General features: G+C 39.3%; 2 protein-coding genes and 1 pseudogene across 2 annotated transcripts in view; 1 reads left to right on the plus strand and 2 right to left on the minus strand.

The window, feature by feature from the left end:
• Positions 1–1,615: 1,615 nt before the first annotated feature.
• LOC110055384 (uncharacterized) lies at positions 1,616–10,407 on the minus strand. The gene is made up of 6 exons (XM_089270721.1): positions 10,033–10,407; positions 8,166–8,888; positions 7,644–7,916; positions 5,299–5,304; positions 3,471–3,556; positions 1,616–2,964 (listed from the first exon to the last, which is right to left on the minus strand). Exons 1-6 carry the CDS (start codon positions 10,259–10,261, stop codon positions 2,305–2,307), a joined length of 1,977 nt encoding a protein of 658 aa, XP_089126847.1. The 5' UTR covers positions 10,262–10,407; the 3' UTR covers positions 1,616–2,304.
• A 2,995-nt stretch (positions 10,408–13,402) lies between these two features.
• Positions 13,403–14,526, minus strand: LOC110055471 (uncharacterized; annotated as a pseudogene).
• Positions 14,527–15,838: 1,312 nt separating this feature from the next.
• Positions 15,839–23,637, plus strand: part of LOC149105547 (solute carrier family 35 member F3-like) — an 89,927-nt gene continuing 82,128 nt past the window's right edge. Inside the window, exons 1-5 of the mRNA XM_089270694.1 lie at positions 15,839–16,198; positions 17,060–17,312; positions 18,063–18,282; positions 19,106–19,231; positions 20,801–22,126. Coding sequence (XP_089126820.1) covers positions 16,075–16,198; positions 17,060–17,312; positions 18,063–18,282; positions 19,106–19,231; positions 20,801–21,235 — 1,158 coding nt within the window. The 5' untranslated portion in view covers positions 15,839–16,074 and the 3' untranslated portion in view covers positions 21,236–22,126. The remainder of the gene's footprint in view (positions 16,199–17,059; positions 17,313–18,062; positions 18,283–19,105; positions 19,232–20,800; positions 22,127–23,637) is intronic.

Here is a 23,637-nt window from a genome sequence, read left to right on the forward strand (position 1 = left end):
ATAAGTTTTTTAGGCTTGCTCAAACTTGATTATTACCGCATTTGCTTTTTGAATTTATTAATATTTCTGCTCTAAAATGTGGCCTTTATTCAGGGGCGGCGTTTATTGGAGGCGGGCGTGTAATGGAGTAAATACGGTGACTGTCCGTGCGATAAAGTTCACGTTAATGAACCGGAAGTAACCACTTTTTACCCTCGTGCACAGACTATTAATCACTGTTCTCATCTAGCTCGTCCGAAGTCCTAGCCGCTCGCGGGGACCCCAAGGAGAAAAAGACGCCTAGGTCACACATTGTTCTTAAGATAAGTGAACCAAGCCCTCACATCCGATTAATGACCAAGATTCGCGGGGTCGATCGACAAAGCTAGCTAGCTTAGCGAAAAAAAAAAAAAAAAAACAGCAGGAGTCAAAAACTGTTTTGTCGTATCTTGTAAGCACATTCACTTGTTTACTGCTTCGAAGAGAGTCGATGGAGCGAGTCGCCTTACAAAGGGATTTCTTTTTTTCACAGGCTATATATAGTTTCTCGTTGCTCCCACGTGGCGGACAAAGGACGTAAGCTCGCTTGCGACCAAGTGGCCTTTCCCAACCCCCTCCGCAGGTTTTATTTTTGGACTCCCCTCCCCTCACCGCAAGTGCAACTACTATACTAACAGCGCACGCCGTGGTTATATGATTGTGACTCGACCAACACGGCAGAGATCTCAGAGCTGCCCTTCTCGTTATTATAACCCAAATAACTTCAACTCAAATAACTTTAACAACTGCTTAATTATAGCAGTTTATTATATGGCTGTGTCTCACAAGGACTGGGAACTACCGAATTCACGAATTTGATTGGCTGAAATCGATATTGACCGCGGTCTAGATTTTCCCATCTAGATCGGCATCCAGACCGGTTTCATTTTGCGTTGAAAAAGTAGCAAACTAAAATTTGAAAACTGTTCACCATTTTCTTTTATTTTCTTCTCAATCATTTATGGAAGTGCCAAAAAGCCTGATGATAAAAAAAAAAAGTAAAGAGGACGAGCAAATCTCGGCAGGTTTAAGTTAAGCTCATCGCCATTCGCAAGCAAAATGTCAGCTAGTACAAACCAGTTACATTAAACGAATTAAAGTTTCCTTCTTTGCCATATAATAAACATCTTATTAACCGAGCTACGTCGGTCTGTATGGGAGAATCTTGACCTCGGTCATGTGTATAGACCTCACTGCGTTCGGTCTGTACTCACAACCTCGGTCAAGATTCTCCCGTACAGACCTCCTGCTCGGTTAATAAGAGCTAAGTTTTACTTTACAGTCCTCTGTTCGTTTTAATTTCCCGACTAAATTTGCTTTCTTCTAACGTCTAAGTTATACAAGCGTTGCTGAAATATAAATTTTCTCGTCTTTTTGGTCGTCTTTATAAATGAGCTGATGTTGATAGCATTAATTATATCACACACAAAGATACAGGTCTTATATAAAAATTATCAAAATATTTGTCACTACTAAGTCAGCAACAGAACTGAACAATCATTAAATCACTATCATTTAAACTCAAAATCACGGAAACCGCGTCACTTATGCATTACCCTTAAACAATACCATAAAACCAGAAACCCCAAGCACCTAATGGATTTTGTTTGTTTGTTTATCTATTTATTTTTTCGTCCTACAACATAGATAATTTTTTTTTTGTTCTCCCTTAAACCAAACTGTAAACTGCAAATTCTTCCTTCATTTCTCCTGTCCTACAATTAGACATAACTAGACTGTAGTTTAACTCGAAAACCTAACAGCTCATTTACCCTCCAGTTAAACAAGACTATAACGGTTACCTCATCTGAAACAAACTATATATTAACTAACTAATAATGTTACAATATTTATATTTACAATGAGAAAATAAAGGTGTTCAAAAACGTAAGTTAATTGAGTTTTTTTTAAATTTATTTTATTATTATTATTAATTGAGTTGCTTGCATTTCTTTGATCCCAAGAAATTAATATTTCCTTGCTAGGCAAGCTTAGTTATTAAACTTTATTGCCGTATCTCTGTTGTTGACAATATTTTAATGTATAGAGCAGAAATCTGGCCAGAAATTTATGTCAGATAAAATCGTTTTTCATTCCTAATGTCTGATGACGTTCTTATGAAAAAGAAATGTAAACCAAAATGAATTGAACTGAATTAATTTTGTCAAATCCTGTGCAATGTTGTTGATGAGCACTTGTATGAAAATTTATCTTAGAAAAACAAATTTAGAGTTCAACAACTTGAAACGTAACTTTCTTGAAGATGAAGCTTGTGATTAGTCCTACTCAACGAATCCACAGATTTAACGAGTAGGACCGGGATGGAGCGTTATTTGTATTAGCATCATAACCAAAGTCATATTCACTTTCTTTCGTACCAGGATCAACAAAAGAAGCATCCGGATGTTCTGTTATTCCAATCCCGTGATCAGCACGTGCACAAGCACTTCCTCCTCCACCAATCATCATCACTGATCCATCACCATTACTCCAGTCACACCAGAAGCCGATGTTGTTGGCGCTTTGGATGTGTCCACTGCACTCAGCCTGTTGAAACCCGTCTATTGACTTGTACTGACCGCCATATTGAACCGTGCAGCTTCCCAGGCACTGGTTACTGGCCCAGACTTTGCCATTTCTAAAGTCGCCATAACTTATGATTTTTGATCGGAATGTTTGTCCGGCCAAACAGTTACCTGTGGTCTGTAACAAAGGAGTGTGACTGGGATCACCATTGCGCGTGATCTTAAACTCTCTGCCGCTGACCAACCAAAAGGCTGGTGAAATCATGTCAGAGTTAATGGATGGATCTGTTGTTGTTCCTGTGGGTAATTGGTGGTCATACCACCAGAATCCGTCGTCACGCATCCAGTTCTTCTCGTCGTTGTTTGAGAATCGAGCAATAAGTGTCCAGCCTTTTCCATCAACTGTAATATCACAGTACACCTGATACGAAGAAAGTAGTTTTAAAAATGTATTTATAAATACTATGTATTTAAAAATACATAGCGGCAACACTGAGAAATTCAGTTTAGCACAGTAAGCAGAGTAAGTTTATTGATGAACGATAATATTTAAAGGCAATTTAATTAGTGTAATTTATTCCCTTTCAACTTAATTTGTATTGACATGACATTGCATTGGTGCCCGAGTAAAACTTGACAGTTTTAGTATACATTGCACATAACTGAATCGAAGACTTAACTTAAAAGCCTTGTTAATCTTACAAAGGCAAAATTTGAATCTCGCTTTGTCTATAAGACTTCTCAAAACCATAAAACAATAGCGTTCAGTTTTACTGATACATATCGTGCCTGTGCAGGTTGTCTTATTCGATAAACAAAGCGTCCAATATTAAACTAGGTGTCGCTCGTCAATCCTTTAAAACGTTACACCAAATTATATAAATTGACGTCGTTAAATACAAGGTTCTGTATTGCTGAACTACTTACTATATATCTGATGGACGTTGCTGTCAGTTCGTATCTTCCAGAAGTTTTTGCCGAGTACTTTGTAATTACCTCTTCGCACGAGTTCACTGAAAATTACAGAGACAAATCAAAGACCCGGAATGAAACACCATTGATCTTTTGATTTAGATGGTATGTCAGGCGGCTGCACCGAGTGGAGTCCAATTCGGTCTGTTATCATGCGAGTGATTTAAGGACGGTGCCTACCAAATACAAAGGTTTTTGCGCCAGTTTAGGACCATGTGGAAAATGTAGATCTCTGCAAGGGCTATTGGAATCCACAAGAAAAGTTGGGGTAGCCACGCATCTTTTTTTGAGATAATTAGACTTGAATCTCAACAAAAATTCTGACATCAACATTTTTTTCTAAAAAAGGGAAAGGATATATATTTCTTCACAGATTTCCTTAGAATTTGCGTTTACATACAGAAAAGCAAACACATTTATAAAGATCTTAAAACTACATGGTAAATGGTAACATAAAAACCTTTTGTGCTATGTTTTCAATAACAGCGTTGCAACAGCGCTTTTAGCTTCTCTGACAGCCTTCCTCTGATTCAGCTAAAATACAGTCTAAATACCTTTTGCTCACCACAAGAAACTAGTCACTTATTAAATAGGCTTGCCATTTCCATTTCATAACGTAAAATGTAGGGGTAACCACGCGTTTTTTAAGGTTTCAGTATACCTTCATGGGTGTCTCGCGCGCAAGCGATGCAGCGCCTGCAGTTTAAGCTGTAGATACCTAAACCCCTATATCAAATTAAAGCTTATGGAGCTGGCTATCAAACTATACCAAGAAAATGAATTGTCGAATTTTTCACGACCACTAAATGCGAGCGCCCGAATCACGTTTCGAAAGCTACAAGTCAAGGCGAATTTCGTTTTTCGTCAATTTAATTTTTTTCCTCGGTTTCAGGGCTCAAAGCGCTTAAAAAACGTGTCTGCGTTTTGGCATATTCGATTGCAGTAAAAAGTTACAGAACATTTTCGAAATAGGATTTAAAAAATGTGGAGTGATCGTACAAAAATCGCTCTCGAAGAAAAAGTATTTCGAAATTAACAATTCCCAGACACGCTTTTGTAGTTTATATGTTAAACTAGCCACTGTCCAAATTTAAGAGCAATTGAACAAATTCCCTTTGAGTTATAACTCTTTAAAGTGCTTCAAGTGAAAAAATTTATTCGAGAAAACAGCGCTAAGAAAAATTTTCTGCTTCGCAAACAAACTCCGCCCACAAACGCCTTCAACTGGGTTCTCAGATAACTAAGCCAATCAGTGCAGGGAAACTTTACTACCGTTAACCTCCTGGTGAAATTTACGCGCGAATCTCTAAAAAAAACTCTTGTGTTTCGCAATGCGCTCAAGGAACCGAAGGCAGAGAGATAATTTTTCTGTAGCTTGGTTTTTCTTGAAGCTGGTCTGGCAAAATGGGGAAGACTATAAAGGATACGAACGCTAGAGTGGCTGAGCGAAGGAAACAAATAAAAGACAGCGCAGAGAGCAACTGTGTGTGGGCAACTCTGCATGGATAATATTTCAAATGGTCTCAATGAGTCCGACGATTCGTCGATATTGGACTCATCAGAAGAGTCTCTGTCAGCATCCCTGTTATTGCTGTCAAGTTCCGAAATTTTTACAGAACCTTTCTTTTCTCTTACCACGAATATTTGCCCGCCTTATACGATAACTATAGCTTCATCCGCGTGGCGAACTTTCGCTTCTTCACTTATTGATGTATTTTCATTCGTTCTTCGCTGTTTTCGCTTTTTCGAACCGGTCCATGGTTTAAACGTGGTCTATGTTTACTTATAACTTAATAGAGACACGCCTAATATCAAAAATGCTGGGTAGTCAGAACAACAATGCTGATCAACTGAGTAGTCAATTTGTGACATCCATATAGGTAATTCCCGCGAGAATCGTCTCGGTTGATTGCATACACGCCATAAGGCTGTCAATCAAGAGGAAACTTTTCCTTCCGGTGAAAACGTAAAACCGCCATTTCCCCGCCAATATTTCGCCTTTTTCAAAATTTTTTTTTCAGAAATTAGAGATTATTCTTCGACCACTATTTTGACCCAAAAATCCAAATTTGAAGAAAATTGCCGACCCGAAGGTATACTGTAACCTTAAAGTTATTGATCTTTTAAATAAATCTTTTAAAGTTATTGAACTTTTACGGTGCCCGTTACATTTTTTCCTGTCACCTCCCCAGTAAGTAGAACATTTGCGTATCTCGCACTTGTTTTGCGCGCGCACTGCGCCATCTGCAGGTACATGTTACAGTTGAATTTCAGTTTAACAAATTGACGTCAGTTTTTTTTTTTGTGCGTCTGTCCTCTTATTGATGATAAATTGCGTCTTAACATTGTCAAAGTGGCTGTGGAACCACGAGCCGCAGGCGAGTGGTTTCGCAGTAAACTTTGACAATGTTATGACGAAACTTATCATCAATAAGAGGACAGACGCATAAAAAACTGACCTCAATTTGTTTTTTACAATAACAAGACCGCAAAATGGTCAAATGCCGCGAATAAATGAGGGGAAAAGACGCCGTAAACTTGCCGTAAACAAAGATAAGTGAGTTTTATTCAAAATGACGCGAGTATTGTCAATAGGTTTTCTCGCTTTTTGATTGGCCACTTAAAAAAGTCCATAAAATCTCATTGGTTAAAAAGTTGATAGTTTGACAGCTGGAAATTGAACTTGAAAACTTGCCTAAATTAAAATTTTATCCATCTGTACTCTTATTGATGATAAAAATGAGCCAATCAGCGCGCGAGAAATTAGACAGTTATTGTTAAAATAATTTTTGACAGATAACAGCTAGTTTTTCAGCTGGAAGACGCTAACATGTACAGTTAGTCATTAGCGATACGCTGCTATTCTGGTGTTCCTGGCTTAAGGACAGGTTCATTAAACTTGATTTGGTTACAGCGGGAAAATTTTGCTTTCATTTTAGTCGTGTACTTGGTAGCGTCCTAGGTAAACGATTGCGTCAATGTCAACCCCAGCGCGCGCGTGGCGCTTAAACTATGCCTTGCGTGATGCCCAGAACGTGTGCGCACGAACAAAAGTAGGCACCCTCCTTAAAACAAAATTTAACGACCCCTAAGTGGGAGTCTGATCTGTCAATCACGAACATGATTACAGACAGAACTGGAAGACACAAAGTCTTGTTATCTCACATCTGGATCTGAAATCTAGTATCGCCGTTTTCTGCCAAAATATATTTTTTTTTTTGGCAAATGAACCACATGATGATGAAGAGTTCAATATGGACTACTCATAGCCATATGAGTAGTCCATATTCCATTACTCATATGGCTATGAGTATGTGTAATCCATTAATTTTGTCTTACACATCTTTTTTTTTTTTATAAGAATGTCTTTCTTTGAGGGTAGGGTGGAGAGGTTTAAAATGTTCTACGATCGAAAAAATTCCGAGGGTTCAACCATGATTTCTGCAAGCCAAAAGACTGCTCATTGAGTGGCAAACTCGAAACTTTCAAGTTTGCCACTCAATGTTCGATTTTCGTGAACACGTGCTATTGAATACGATTATTATAATTTCGAAAAAAAATGGACCGTAGCTTGAAAAATGGCTGTGAAGTTTCTTTGAAAACAGTCACCAGAGATAAACCACGGCGATTTTATAAAGTCGCTCATTTGAATTGGCTACTATAGTGATTGTAATCCGCCAATGTTGTGATTGGTGGATTTAGTTGAGAGAACTTAGAATGATTGACTGTCAACTGTCCATTTACAACTTTATACAGATTAATTAGCGCAAAATGCAGCAGTTTATGCACCAATCACATTCGAAGAAATTGTAACAGTTATATGATTAAGGTGGCAGTCCGTGGCAAGGTACCTATGAAGGTACAATATACAATTACAATAGAATATTGAGCCATGCAGCAACAATATTATACTTCACAGAATTAACTCTGGCGTAATCAAGTTCTGGGAATTAATCGTTGAATTTCCTTCTGCAGCTTCACCCGGCTTAAATAAGGAAATTGGGGGGGGGGGGGGGGTGGGGGTGGGGTGCGTTTAAACAAGGCAAAGAACTCACAGTCACCCTGCATATTAACTAAAACTACAAGGAATCTACACCCTAGGGTCTTAAGGGGCGAGGAATACACAACCTTTTGTATTCACAATCAGTGTAGTTGTTGTTTCCGCTAGTCCAAAGCGATTTCTGGCTTGACAAATGTAATCTCCGTCACTGTTGTACTTGACCCGGTTAATTTCAAGGCATCCGTTTTGCTGAAAAGCCAGCGTTGAATCAGAAGAGTGTTGAGCCCGTGACCACTGCGCCTTGGGTGGAGGAGAACCTGAAGCTTCACAACAAAACCTTAAAGTGGATCCTTCATCTGCAGCGACCTGAGAGGAAGGTCTCTTGGTAATTACCGGTGGTTCTACAAAAACAGACACAACAGCACTTTAAAAATTATCCACATTTATCATTGATTTGATTCCTTCAGTTCTGGTTAAAAGGGGAAAACAAACTGCTACTACTGTCAATTAAAAAAGGAACAAATAGTAAACCACACAAAATAAGACGTAACTTTAATTAACAAGGGGAATACCTACAAAAATAAGAACCATCTAACAACGAATGGTCGAATTTGCACAAGTTTATCGAGCAAAACTAAAGGAAGTTATACCTTTTATTCGCAATCTGCCGACGGTCTTAAGAATTCCATAACCAGTATGTGCCGTGCACACGTATGATCCAACATGAGACCTTTGTACATTTTTGATATGCAGTGCACCATCTTTCACAGTGGTATCTTTGAGCAAGGCACCTCCAAGCTTACTCCACGTTATCTGTTTAGATGTCTGACCGTCAACCCAGCAGTAAAATATTGCCGGTGTGTTGATAAAGACTTCCTGGGACACTGGATATATACTGATCTTTGGGTCAACAGTGCATTCTCCTTTTGGTCCCTGAAGGCCCGTATAGCCCCTATTCCCCTTGTTCCCTTTCAAGCCAATCAAGCCTTTTTGTCCTGGACGGCCCATTGGTCCAACATCTCCTTTTATCCCAGGGACTCCACGAGGCCCCTCGTCGCCCATGTCGCCCTTAATTCCCTGGGGTCCTTGGCGCCCTTGACTTCCACGTGGTCCCGAAACTCCTTTAGATCCCAAGGGTCCCCGGGGGCCGTTTATCCCTTTGGCTCCTTTTTCTCCCTTGTATCCGGGATATCCGTGGGCACCACGGTCCCCTGGGAGACCTGGGGGACCCGGGGGTCCCACTTGGCAAATCATGTCTTTGCTGCTGCATGCTTGACTAAATTTCTCCTTTATTTCTTGGCGGACTTGATGTAAAGATATTTTTTGTGTAGCTTGTGTTTGGGGCACATTTCTTTTGTTTCTTTGGCGATGTCCTGAAAGTGAAAGAACTTGCGCGTTAGATTTCGAGCATCTACGCAGTGACAGATAGACAGTGACAAAATTAATTGGATTCCGGATAGAGTGGTCTATTGTAGACCTCTAGATTGGGTTAATAACTGAGTAATAGAATAATAATGAATATTAGTAGAATTCTACTAGTATACTAATGTAAATGCTGTAATCTGATTGGCTGAGCCCGCATTGAACACTATCAGCCATTAGTGTGCAGTGGCTGGAGGTCGTCTAGAAAATGGCGAGGTTTTCTTCGTTTTTCCAAAGTTTTGAAGGAACATTTTGATGCGAATGGATAATTAAATTCATGAGAAGTCAAAATGAAGGACATTAACGGTTTCTTGACATTTAAAAAAGTTGGTAACGGTAATATTTGAGCGTAAAAGCTAATTTTTAAAAATAAATTTTACTACATTATTCTAAACTGGAAGCACAAATGTAAGCAAACATTTGCAATCGTGTACTGGTTTATCGTCAGCGTAAACAAACTCCGTTCGACTAATTCGCTTATCATGTTCCCCTGAAGAATAAAGTAGACAGTATTTACATAATTTGCCGTTCCTTGGTTCAGGCTCACTCTTATAGATCTTGCATTCATAGTTCTTTTCCACCGATTCCAAACAATATTCAACTGGATAAGGACTGAGCTATCTACGTGTCTGTCGCGACTGGAAATAATCAACTAATGCAATCAAAATATAGTTTTTCCCACGGTTAACATCCGGAAAGTCAAGGCGCTTCAAAGTCGTGTTCGTTTTGAAACAAATTAATTAACAAAGGACAATTCCATCAGATTTCGATAAAATGCCACCGTTGAGGCGTTTAAATTCACCTAACTCCAACGCTGAGAGCACAAAATAACGAAGCCTACGGCGACAGAGTGAAAAGAAGTCAAAGAAAGATCCAGCACAACTCATCTTAGTATTAAACAGTACCAGTTTACTGGCCGTGACATGCCCCTGCAAAAATCAAGCGGGGTGGCCATTTTGGTGTCGTTACAGGAATGTGGAGTTTTTCTGCATATAACCGTGCACAGGATAACCAACTCTGGAAAGCCAGAGGTCAAATTTAGACTTGCGTATGTATGTAGTATGTAGCGATGAAAAAGTGTCTTCTTATAATTACTCTCTCGTGTTTCCATTTCATTTTTGTGTTCTGTTGTCTGCAGTGAGTCGGTCTCGACGCGGCTTTCCACTTTGGAAATTCGCAATTCGTTCATCAATGTTTTCCTGTTCATTGATTCCATTCTCAAAAACAGCGCAACAATCAACAACAACGAAATAAAGGACAGAAACGAAGAACCTTTGTAGAGAACGTCGCCACAATTGGAGGAAGTTTTCTTGTTTGGTTCCATGATCGGATCTAATTAACAAACAGATGTCTGAACAAGCTCGACTGTCGTGTAAACTGAATGTTTGATTTCCTTTTAGTAGCGGTTTTGTGTTCCTGTATACTGAATATGCCAAGGCATAACTGTAAAGCGAAACCGTTATCAATTGATCTGTTATCGTTTGGGTTAAACCCCCCCCCCTCCCCCCCCCCCTTCCCCCCTTCCACTTTTCGGTAAATTGTAAACGAACACAATGCAATTAATACCACGCGTCAGCTTGTTAATCGCTTATTATATTCCGGGGCCATCGCACCGAATCAACAGCGAACAAGAATTAAACGTAAAGAAAAGGAAAGCTAAGAAGTACCTGAAAACCTAAACCCGTAAATGATGGCTTTAATTCATGTGTTTTATACCTTTGTTCTTCAAAGTTTTAAAATTTTCTTACTTTTTTCCATGATCGGTTCTAATTAACAAACAGTTGTGTGAACAAGCTCGACTGTCGTGTAAACTGAACGTTTGATTTCTTTTTACCAGCAGTTTCGTGTTCCTGTATACGGGATATGCCAAGTCATAACTGTAAAGCGAAACCGTTTCCAATTGATCTGTCATCGTTCAAGGAGAAAATTAACCTCGAAGTGCCAAGGATGATAAATGTCGTGTTTTTCCCGGAAAATCTTGTTGGGGTCAACATGAAAGATAATGAGACTTCTCTGAGTGACGGTAGCCCGTCTCCATCTGTTAATTCAATTATAGCTGGTAAAATAATTTATATATTTAACATTAATAGTACAAGTAATATCAAAGCTGCTTTTTTTTATTAAGGATCACAACTTTGTAAGGGTAAATATTTCATTGTTGATTTTCATTTGTTTTTTTTCGGTTTCACATGTCATATTCTCACCCTCATGTTTTCGATAAAAGTGTGTTTCCCGCCTTAAAAACGCACTCGTTATTGCCAACAAAGACGAATTTCTACACAGCCGAATATTTTTTTTTTTAATTTTTTCTTTAAAGCGAGGCACTCATTGCAAAATGTCGCGCGAGAGCTCTGGGAACGAGAATGGCTCAATTAGCCGTTTAAGCTACTCCATAATGAACAAAAAAAGCCAAAATTAACTGGTTGACCCGGCACTTTCTTATCCAATCTACTAACGTGTATTTTGTAACGGTTACAATGTAGACAAGTTGCTTGATAATTTTTAAAATAACTGTAGGGTAGATTAGGTGTTTAAAGAGAGAATAACGCTAAATATACAAATGAAAAACTCCCGAGTGGGGAGTATGAAAATATCGGAGATGCTCGTCGTCAGGTCTCGCTTATGTGTTTAAGCGAAGGATTCTGCCCTCACTTAGGGTGTTGAAGTGTCACTACGTTTACCTGTTAAAGTATACTCTAGGCTTCACTTGAAGACACAATAATAAAAGAAACGCTCTTGTTTGCGTTTTAGGCTGAATTTCCACACGTCTCTCGAGTCCGGTCTACTAGCGCGGGCTCCTTTTCTGATCAGCGGCTGTTAATCAAGCCTATTCAGTTTTAAGTGGTATCTTTTAAGAGTCAAATACAGCTTGAGTCGCACCCAGATTCATCTCTTTTAGGGGTTTAATTCAAATTTTCCGACGAGCATCCCCGACCTTTTCATAATCGATTCCCCCTCCCAGTGGAACACCGTTAAGATTATTCGTAGAACATCGTACATTTCTAACTAATACTGATGAACCAAAGCGTTCCAGTGAAATGTCCTATTAAACTGTCCGTGCGAGAAAGTTCACGTCAGTGAACCGGATGTATTAACTTTTTACCCTCGTACCAGATCATCAGTCATTCTTCTTAACTGGCTCGTCCTCAGTCCTCGCTTCTCGCTGGAACCCTAACCAGAAGGAGACGCCTGGGGCACACGTCAATCCTAATTACTGCGAACACCGGCCTCACGTCCGTGCGATGACCAAGATAAGCAGATTCGATCGACGAAGCTTACTAGCTCATAAAACGGCAGGAGTCAAAAACAGTTCTGTCGCATCCTTTGAACACATTCCGTTATTTGCTGCTTCGAAAGAGAGGTGAAGCAACGAGTCGCCTGTCTTACAAAGGTTGTATAAAAGGTTGTATTTAGGATTGTATATAGTTTTCTCTTCGCTCCCAAGAGGATCTCAGTGCAACGAGAAGGTTAGCTCTGAAATCTGTGCCGAGTCACGATATGATCGAAAACAAGCCGCTGACATGTGCGTCGACTCATTGTCATATAACCAACGGTTGCACTCGCGGTATAAGGGGAGGGGAGAAAAAAAAAACTTGGGGAAGCGAATGGGAAAGGCTCCTTGGTGGCAAGCTAGCCCGAGCTTTTTTTCCCCCACGTGCAGTTACTTTGCAATGAATAACTCGAATAACTTGAACAAACTGCTTAGTAATAACATTGTTTGACTTTACAATACTTTGTTCGCTTCCTCGACTTAATTTGCTTTCTTCGGAGTAACATTTAAATAAATACAAGCCGGTTGTAATACAAACTCATCTCGTCTTCATAATCGGCCGCTTTGCAAATGAGTTCATGTTAATAGCATTAGCTATATCGCACACAAAAATACTGGTCTTATTTAACATTTCTCGAACTATTTGTCATTAATATAAATCAACAAAATCCTTCTTAATTCATTTTTATGGTTTTGAGGTAACCTGCATAATCTTTAAATCCCTATTATTCTAACCCAAAATCACGGAATTCGCATCATTTGAACAGTATCTTTAAACAACACAATGAAACCAGAAACCCTGTGCACCTGACGGATTTCTACTAAATCCTTATAAACACGTTTCCCTTTTTCTCCTAAAACATAGACAATTCAGTAACATAACTGAATTGAGTTCCAAGCATTTGTTTTATCTCAAGGCATTGCAAATCCCTTGCTAGGCAAGCTTAGTGAAATTGATTGCCGTCTCTCTGTTCTTGATAAGATTTTGATGTATGGACCAGCAGAAATCTGGCCAGGAATTTCTCTTACATAAAATTGTTTTCCACTGCTTATGTCTGATGTTAAGGTTAGTCGATGTTAAACTAAAGGACAGAAAATGTTAACAATAAACTTCACTGAGAACTGTAAAGAGATAGCAAAACTGAAATTGAAAATCACAATTATCGTGAGAAGCTTTTTGGGGCTTCAACTTTAGAATCCGTGTTTAAGCTGGATTGTGATTTTAAAAAAAGGATAAGCTTTTTTTTTTTTTTGAAAAGACCGTTAACTCAGTATAGAACAGAATCCTAAAAAACGCAAACGTAATACCCCAAACTGACATTCGGCTACGACCTTTCTATTTTCCCGTTTGATGTGGAAATACAAATAGACCTTTAGATTGCATCGACGTTTATTCAAATCCAACGCGGAACCAACGCTGCAAATATAAATGTATTTTAAGTAAAAGAAATAGGAACGTTTCAAGAAAATTATTTTCAGGCTTAAGGTACTGAGATAAATCAAATATAAATATTGTATCAATCTCATCAAACTCCATGTAACGTTGTCAATCAGTATATATTAATTATCATATCACTTTTTGTTCGCCCAGCAACAATCTTAAAGTTCCAAAATAATTCAGAGCGTTAACTTCTATGAAAATGTAGCTTTTAATTAAGACTACTCAGCGGATCCAGAGATTCAACGAGTAGGACTGGGATGGAGTTGAACTTTTCAAAGCATCATAACCAAAATCGTATTCAGTATGGCCGTCTCCTTCAATAAAAGAAACCTCGTTTTCTCTGTTACTCCAATCCCGTGATCAGCACATCGACAAGCACTTCCTCCTCCACCAATCATCATCACTGATCCATCACCAGCCTCCCAGTCACACCAGAAGCCGATGCTGTTGGCGCTTTGGATGTTTCCACTGCACTCAGCCCGTTGAAACCCGTCTGTTGACTTGTACTGACCACCATATTGAACCGTGCAGCTTCCCAGGCACTGGTCACTGGCCCAAACTTTGCCATCTCTAAAGTCGCCATAACTTGTGATTTTTGATCGGAATGTTTGTCCACCCAAACACTTACCTGTAGTCTGTAACAAAGCAGTGTGACTGGAGTCATCACTACGTTACGCGTGATCTTAAACTCTCTTCCGCTGACCAACCAAAAAGCTGGTGAGATCATGTCAGAGTTAATGGATGGATCTGTTGTTATTCCTGTGGGTAATTGGTGGTCATACCACCAGCCACCATCGTCACGCATCCAGTTCTTGTTGTCTTTGTTTGAGAATCGGGCGATTAGCGTCCAGCCTTTATTATATGATGACATGTTACAGTAGACCTACGAGTGAAAAAAGCAAATCTAAATCTTGTTTGATTAAAAAAGTTCGGTTTCATCGGTTTCCTTAAACTTGCAGCGAGCCTGATTCTCAATCATGCGGAGTGAACACTCCGCGCTTTCAGTACAACTTTCCACGATTGAAAACCTAAGGCTATTATTTTAGACAACCGGTTTTAGGGAAACTGACGAGGTTATGCAAATTGCTTATTTTATTATGCAATAAATTTAAAGTGGCTCATTTTTAATCCGGGTCACTAAAATCAGTCTAAAATAAACAAGCAAGTCCCTTAATTAAATACTCGCTTAATCTTGATAAAATCACGTTCTTAAATTGAGTTTTCACAAGCAATGGCAATAAGCAAACGTTACATTTCATATTTGTAAATTAGTTCTATTATAGGACCTCCCAACCAAGGAAAAATCAAGGAAATGAAAGCACAACATGGTAATTGAAGATTTAATTACTAGCAGGGTCTCTTAATAACTGTACCGCCTGGTAGAATTTGAAACGGGTTTATTAAAAATTATTACCATAAGCATACATAAGAATCAATTAGACCATGTTACTAAAGTTTGACCTTACCGCAAATGCAGCATTGGAAGTTGGTTTTAAATAATAGATGTCATCCGATTTGGGTCTGAAGTAATTATGGATCTGGTCCCATGACGTACCTGTGTAAATAACACAAAAACTAAGTCAGGCATTATCGTCTTTTTACTGTAACATTAGTCCTATACTTGAAACAATGCACTTTTGTTGTGTTTACGACATAAGACGATGACTTTATTTGTTCCCTGTAAACAACTCAAACTCTCAGTCCTATATAGTAACTTGACCACCCCAAAAAAATGCTCATCTAAATATACATTATCATTTCTCTGTGACTGTCTCTTTGATGATTAGACGTTATTTTGGGGAATTAATTCCGAACAGTAGGACAAAACTGTAGTCCATTAAAGGTAACTGACATGGAATATACCCAACCTATGAGAGGCACCGTAATGACTGCAGCTGTTGTTTCCGCCAATCCAAACCGGTGTGTAGCGCGACAGATGTAATCCCCGTCACTGTTTTCCTTAACCGTGTTGACCTCAAGACACCCCTTTTCCTGAGAAACTGGCGGCAAATCAGAAGACTGTTGAGCACGTGACCACTCTATCCTGGGACGAAAAAAAAGAAAAAAATAGCCTCTGTCTCAGCCAATCAGCATTTAGTAATTTTACCCCGCATGTGATAAGAGCTGTTAAACAATCGCCATATATCTTGTGACATCATGCTACTGTTTTACTTCACGCTCTGATCACGCGCATGGACTATTTGTTCAGAGGTCAATAGCCGTGATGATACCCTCTTTTTAATTTGCAGTTATGCCAGTTTCGTCTGATCGATCGAAGGCCTATACGTCGACATAGCAGTTACTAGGTCTTCATCACAAAATTTCGACAGTGGATTTGAGTCGTCATCGGTTTGTTCATCACTAATCTGCTGTAAAAATTGCCCAACTCAGCATTTTGTCATGCGATAAGACTGAAAAGTTGATCATGCAGGAAAACGATAACCAGAACGTGAAGTACAGCGAAAAATCCAAGTTACTGCATACACCTGGCGATGGACAGGATGATCAAAGACGAATTGATTGCTACAACGAAGATGCGATATTCTCAGGTACATGACAACATTCAAGTCAGCTAAATTTGTGTTTATGTAATCAATCGAATTTTGATAGGATAGCTGAAGTCCTGATCGCGTGACTTAATTAAATAAACTCACCATAGCGTGACTAAACGGTCACGCTATGATCTCCCAGACACATAAAATTATTTCGTCCATTCACGGTTTTCACTATCACTGTCCACACTAATTCGGATCAATCTTGAAGTACTTGTTTAATAATGAATCTGCTTTGGCAAGGGCGCTATTGATCACGAAGGTAAAAAAAAAAAAAAAAAAAAAAAAGAAAAAGAAAACAAAAGAAAGGGATAAATGTCTTTCAAGGATAGATAATGTTACCGATACATGTGATACCGCATCGTTATCGTAACAATTTAGTCGGCACGTTTTGTTGCCTAGAGAATTGTTCTTGACCAAAAACATTAAGTAGATTTAGAACCACGTTTACGGCAAACGCGAACGGCGTTTCAGTTTTGATTGCGCTCCCTTTTCTTATAATTCTTACATAGATACAACAGAAAATTACAAAAACATCTCTTATTCGCATCTAAGGCAAACAATTTCACATTTTTGCGCAAAGTAATGACAAGCAGACGGCAAAAGTTCCATTTTTGCCGTTTGCCGTTCGCTTAAACGTATTACTAAATCTCTCTATTAAGTTATTCATGCAAGGGCGAATACAATTCGCAAGAGAGCAGTGCCTCGATAGCTAAGTAGATGCAGATAAGGTAAAATCCCTTTAGGGTTACATCCAACCAAGTCCCTTGCATGTCCCAGGCATAATTATGTCTAACAAAAAATAAAAGCAATGGAAAAACAACTGCTCAATATCTGCTGTTGTTAAATTTCTTTTAGAGCCACTTACACAGCAAGAATCTTCACGAGGATTTCATCTTGACACAAAAAAGATGCTGATTGGCGTTGCCATAGTGATCGGCATCGCCTTGTCCTGGGTGGGGTCTACCCAGTTTGCTCAGAGTACTTACTCACCAGACTTCAACGCGCCATTTTTAGTCACGTGGTTCTCGACTTCCTGGATGCTTGTAGTTTTTCCTGTCCATTTTCTGCCAGGATTGCTTAGAGGAAAGAAAATTATTCAATTTTACAGGTTTGCTCCATTGAAAAAAAAAATATATAAATTTGAAAGCTTAAACTACCAACTTAAAATAAATTTTTTGTGTGTTCTTTTTAAATTTCTGTTTATTTATTAACTTAGTATTTATTTATTTATTTATTTTTGAATACCATACATAACTTACAATACTGACAAGAACATTACTATCAAGACGAACATAATTTACAATACTATCATTACTTTTTTACAATGTTATTATTGTTTTACCTCTTATAATGTTGATACTGACAATAGCTACTAACACTGACGGAACAAAAGATATACTTACTCATGCTAACCCTTCGAGTACGTAGGTAAGGCATTGATGATACAGTGAAACCTGTATTAACGGACCCCATATTAAGCGGACACCTTGCATAAAGTTTTTTTTTTTTTTAAAGCACGAAGAAAAAATACAATTCTTACTGCATTATACCTTAGAAAAAGCTAGAAAAACAATTGCGACAGGTTTATTCCTGGCTTCGTCCAAGCGAATGTGTTTCAATCTAAAAACGGAAAGCGTCCAAGCAAGTTCGCCTATCTTCCAAACTGCAAACGCACCAAAAACGCTGGTTGGCATGACATAACATAGAATAAGAAAAGTTTTATTTTAACACGTTTATTTTTAACTAAATATACTATTGCTAAAATTGCTCAATTCTTTATGATAGGATACGTAGTTAGTGAACTTGCTGCAAGCTTTAATATTTTCTGTTTTGTTTTTGTTATGAACTTGTTCTATAGGGAAAGTGAAAAAGTGTTTGGGAGTCAAGGCCTGCATCTCAAGTCGTTACTGAAATACGTGGGTCCGTTTTGCTTGCTGTGGATGTTAACGAATTACTCTTATGTTCGCGCCCTCGGCTTCATACGAGCAGCAGATGTCACAGCTCTGTTTTCATCGTGTAATGCTTTTGTTTATGTTTTCTCTCTGATTTGGCTGAAGGAAAGACTTGGCGTTGTTAAGGTAAGGAGAACTATTGGTAAAGTCTCATGAGCTTCGTGGCCTCAGCTGGCAAAACTTATCCCGGTTTCTGTGGCATGAAGCAACTAGAATATTGATTCTTCCCCCTCCCTTAAGGTACTATTCCATTGCGGGTCACCACTAGACAGGTCTCCATTACAATTCGCTATTTACACCCTTGTACTTCTGGTCACATGAACGGGAGAGACAGCACGTGACAGCTATGGATGTTAATTTTATCCCTCGTGTTTTGGCTGACAAGGTATCTGTTAGGGTTGCAAGACAAGAAATTTAAAAAACCATCATTCTGTTTTAGTAAAATTCCAGTAGTAAGGAAATCCGTGTAACAACATTTAGAACATGTGACTTCATCATACATGAATATCATGTAGCTCTTTATGGTGTGTTCTTTGAGAGTAGTACCTCTGAGGTAAAATAAAAAAAGAATTGGAGCTATGCTCAGATAGCTCTGCCCAAGGGGTGAAAGTCAAAATTTCGGACGGGCATCCCAGTGATTAATTATTATGAAAGGTCCCCTCCCCCCTTCCCCCCTTCCCCCTTCCCCCCTTCCCCCTTCCCCCTTCCCCCTTCCCCCTTCCCCCTTCCCCCTTCCCCTTCCCCCTTCCCCCTTCCCCCTTCCCCCTTCCCCCTTCCCCCTTCCCCCTTCCCCCTTCCCCCCTTCCCCCTTTCCACCTTCCTCCTTTCCCCCCTCCCCCCCCCCTTCCCCCGTCGAGCCAAATAAGAGGGTGTGCCATACGTTTGGGAATCTACTCACCTCACTCAGTAAGGAACTTCGCTGCGATTAAATTTATCATTAAATTATCAGGTAACAGCAGTGGTGCTTTGTATTGGTGGTATAGTGATGATGGCTTATGCAGAAGGCTTTGAAGGACCTAACGTTGCCGGAGGAGTCCTGTCCGTAGCTGCAGCCATCGGGGCCGCTTTGTACAAGGTAAGTTCTAAAATACCAGTAGGGTTTGAAATGCCGACCAACATGTCCCTTTTGAGAAAGTCTACGCCGTGGCACCCCTGGGAATAGAATGCATTCAAGGTTCAACCTCTGAGATCTGTTTTACCAAACCTTATTACGTAGGATACTTGTGACACCAATTAAACAAATTTAACAATTTTTTTCAGAAATTGCTTTCTTAGGGCCGATTTACACGGCACGACTTTGTCGCATGCGACAAGCTTAGGACCTGTGTACGACACGAATTGTTTCGTGTAAGTCAAACGTACAACTCGCTTACGACTGTCGTGTACGTCACAAGAAATGTCGTAGGATTTTAAAACAGGTTTTAAAACGCTGCGACAATCGTAGCCAAAATGCGTAGAAAATGACGTGTTTTGTGACAAATTTCTTGTAACTAGGGGAGGAAGGTGAGGTTTTCTTGCGTCAAAATGGCGGACGAAGTTGTCATTCATTAGCAAGTCACCATAGAATACAAAAGCGAAGACAACTTTTTGTGAAGAGGTGACTGAAAAATTAAGTGAAGAGTGGAGAAGAAGTCCTTGTCGAAAAAAATAGCGACCATAAGGACATTTCAAACAGGGTGCCAGATACAATGTGAAGTGGAATTGTACGCGATTTTGGCATACATCGTAGCATATCATTTGGCATATCGTAAGTGAGAATGCTGTGCCGTGTAAATGGTCCTAAGTCATGTCGCAGGCCTGTCGTAAGGTTGTCGCATGCGACAAAGTCTTATCGTGTAAATTGGCCTTTAGAATTCACCAAAATGAAGTGTGGCCAAATTGAGTCGACTCGAAATAATAGTGGCTCTACGGCTCTGGTAAAACTTTATGTGATCTCTTCACACAAACCAATGCTTTATTATCGCCTTAAAGCTATTGAATCTCAAAAGTATAAATTCCCCAAATTGCGACAACGAGTAGACTTACCATGAGTTCCAGAATGACGGAAACTCACTGAAACATTAACTGTCGGAAAAAAAGCTGATTTTTCCAGTAAGGTTATCTCTTAAACAAAGGGTGATCCTGGAAACGAGCTAGGTATACACTCTTTCTCCAGATAAGGATGTTGTTTTTCCGGCCCAGACGGAACATTCTAATTTCCTGCTGATCTTTGGCTGAAAATATTCTTTTATTATTCTTTAATTATAGATTATGACATTTCCGTTTTAGCATGTATTGGGGTATCTAATTATTACAAATGTTCGATGTCTAGATCTGTATCGCATTTAGAGAGAGAAATCGTTTTAAACGGTTAAGTTAAAACATATAACTGAATTGTATTTACAGATTTTCAACACAAAGAATTATATCCTTTTTCGAAAATCTCAGCCTCGGGTTTATTCTTAAAATTTTCTTAATATCTCGCAGATTTCATCCTCAATATTCTTCAGAAAAGATTTTCTTATAAAGAAAAAAATAAGTGTCTTGCTTTAAAGAACCACCACAAGTTAAGCTCCCCCTCAGAGCGATACCCACTCCCCCACTCCCTTCCCTCTCCGGGATGTGAAACACAGGTATATACGCTTGCTTCTATCTTATATCTTAGGTGTGGTTCAAAAGGATCGTGGGAGACGCTACCTTGGGTCAAGTTTCTCTGTTCTTGTCCTGTCTTGGCCTTCTCAGCACATTACTTCTCTGGCCAATCATTGTCATCTTTCATTTCATTCACTACGAAGTTTTCACCTGGAGAAACATTCCATGGAAATATCTTTGTGGAAATGCGGTTCTAGGAATAATATTTAACTTTTTGATTAACTTCGGCATCGCCTTCACGCACCCTTTGTTCATCTCTCTCGGCACCGTTCTCGGTATTCCTATCAACGCTCTGACAGATTTTATCTTCCGGGGTGCAGAGTTTGGTAGTTACAAAATGGTCGCTGCATTTTATATCGTCATTGGTTTTCTATTCATGTTACTACCCAAAGAAGTTGAAGAAACTCTTCAGGAAATAATTTGTCGTAGGAGAAGAGACAGGCTTTAATTTAAGGTTATGTGTACCATGGCTCATAAACGAATGGATGCTTAGATTGGGCGTGCACAAGTGAGGCAGCCCGAGGTATGGTTGTTATGAGGGCCTGTTATGATACGTTTTTTTTTTTTCAATAAAACGGGTTATCACAAACATTAAAAAGCCAAGCGGTTCCTAACCACATGCTTTTTTACCCTTACAGAGCTCCGTCACAATATTTCAATTTTTTTTTTCTTTTCACAAGAAAATTAACGGTTGAATATTGAACAGCCTCAAAATAATTTTTTTTTTTAAATAAAACAATAGGGAACCAAGAGGATACAGGTGAAACAGATCTCAAACAACGAGCTTGAAAAATTCTGGTGTGACGTAGTCTCCTTCGCAGCCGTTCTTTGAGATGTCACGGGAGAGCGTTGCGTTACATTCCAAAGAACGGCTAGGCGTGACTTGGCTCCTTTAAAAAGAAGGCATAAAACGAATGAAATAATCACAGGTCAGACTATTAAGCGAAAGTGAAGCAGCCAAAACAAGCGTAGGGGTGTAGGGAATCAAATTAGCAACTAATAGAACATATTTAAGATGTGGCTTGTATGATCGCATATCAAGTGTGTTTGTATTTTCATTACGTATCACGCCGTTGTCCCGCAACGATTGTCTCTGCAATTTTTTTTAATCCATCACAGAGATCGCGTAACGATATACGATTAACCTCTTAACAAGACAAAAGTTTTCTATTTTTTTTCTGTAAAAATGGTATTGAATTCAGATTTTTACGCCACTGTGAATGCCTATCAATCTGTCAATTCATAAATAACTGCGATGTTGATCCTTACCAAGTTCGCACTGTGATTTCAATAATTTACTTGATTCCAAGAATTACGAAATAAAACACTTCGATGACAAGTTTTTCAGTGACGCATCCATTTCTACTACTGGCTGTTTGGCGATCAAGTTGAATATGCAATTCACCTGCTCTCGTTTCCTGAGTCCAGGGGCTCCTTGGTCAGCGAATTGTGCTGATTCACGGAATTTCAAACAGAGCTCTCGTAAAACAAAATGGCTTCAATGAGATCTAGGCAGGATCTGGGCGGGATCTTGGCAAGATCTTGGCAGGATCTTGACAAGATCTTGGCGGAACCTTAGCAAGACCTTGGTAAGATCTTGGCAAGATCTTGGCAGGATCTCGGCAACTGATCTTGGCAGGATCTTGGAGAGAAAGAAGAGAGATCCTGCCATATGAAGATGACATGGAACTGCAGTAAAATACACATACTTTGCGCGAGCAAAGTCAGCTAAGCATGTGTATGCTTCGTAAAAGGTGAGAAAATACGCATTAATTTCGTCTAATAATACTCGGTTTGCTGCTATAGCTGGTTTTCACATGACGTCACTAAAATTCGAACTACAAAACTATTGATCTTCCTGAGATTTTACTTTAACGATGTATAAGAGCAGCTAAAAACTAATATTCACACAAGTTTTCGCTCCGAATGGGTTCTTGGTTTTGTGATACACTACGCTTGAATTTCTAAGCTATTGCGTGACGCGGCATTTACGTGACGGCCCAGAGAGCTGTCATGATGGTTAAAAAAGTGACTTATTTCGGGGAACTTGGCTATCTGAACAGTTCATGTCTTAGAAAAAGTATTATTTTAGTGTTTTAGAGTTCCTCGAGGGATGAATTCACCCTTTTGTAACAAAACTCAGTGACAGATGTTTTTGCTGGTTTCCGGCCGCCATGTTGGTGCCCATACGGATGGGCACCATCATGGCGTCTCCATACAAGTCTCTATAAATTTGGGTAAAAAATTTTCCCGCGTATCTCGCATAAGAAAAATTGCTGTGACCAGAATTTTGGCGATAGTCTTTGCATATTTACCTTCTTTGATTTCCCAGATTCTGGACTTAATCTATTGACCGGTTTTGATTTTTATTTTGATCTATTTTGAATTGCGTGACACTGAAAACCAGCAATACGTAGTTTTATGCTTTTCTTTTACTTACTCTTAGATTATTCGATATTCTCGATCACGCTTCCACTTGAGAAACCGAAACAAACAGCTGATATTTGTGCAGAATCGCTGCCATGTGATCTCGGTGTTGATGCCGATGTCGAACCGCCTGTCCCTTTGCAACAAACACAATGTCAGCTCATGATTCCATCTCCCGTGATCTGAGAACAACTCCGTCGTCGATAGATAAATATGAAAAATACATTCCGTACCCTAATCGCTCGAGAAATCCTCGTTATCTTGCATGATTAGGTATAACTGCAGACCGTACAATAACAAACAATATAAGAGAAAAGACCCACGCTGGCTAAGTGCATGCAACTCGTGACATCACGAATCGTTTTCACACGGTTCCAGGGCCCGGACATGGTTTTGGACAAAAATGCATTTTTTTCCAATCGC

This window comes from Orbicella faveolata, unplaced genomic scaffold (assembly GCF_042242905.1).
Source record: "Orbicella faveolata isolate gen_17 unplaced genomic scaffold, um_ofav_v1 contig_34, whole genome shotgun sequence".
Classification (NCBI taxonomy): domain Eukaryota; kingdom Metazoa; phylum Cnidaria; class Anthozoa; order Scleractinia; family Merulinidae; genus Orbicella; species Orbicella faveolata.

Coding starts and splice junctions, on each gene's coding strand:
- LOC110055384 (XM_089270721.1), bottom strand. CDS start 10,261: ATGGAACCAAACAAGAAAACTTCCTCCAATTGTGGCGACGTTCTCTAC. Junction 8,889..10,032: donor TGAAATGGAAACACGAGAGA/GTAATTATAAGA, acceptor TTTCACTTTCAG/GACATCGCCAAAGAAACAAA. Junction 7,917..8,165: donor CGGCAGATTGCGAATAAAAG/GTATAACTTCCT, acceptor CTGTTTTTGTAG/AACCACCGGTAATTACCAAG.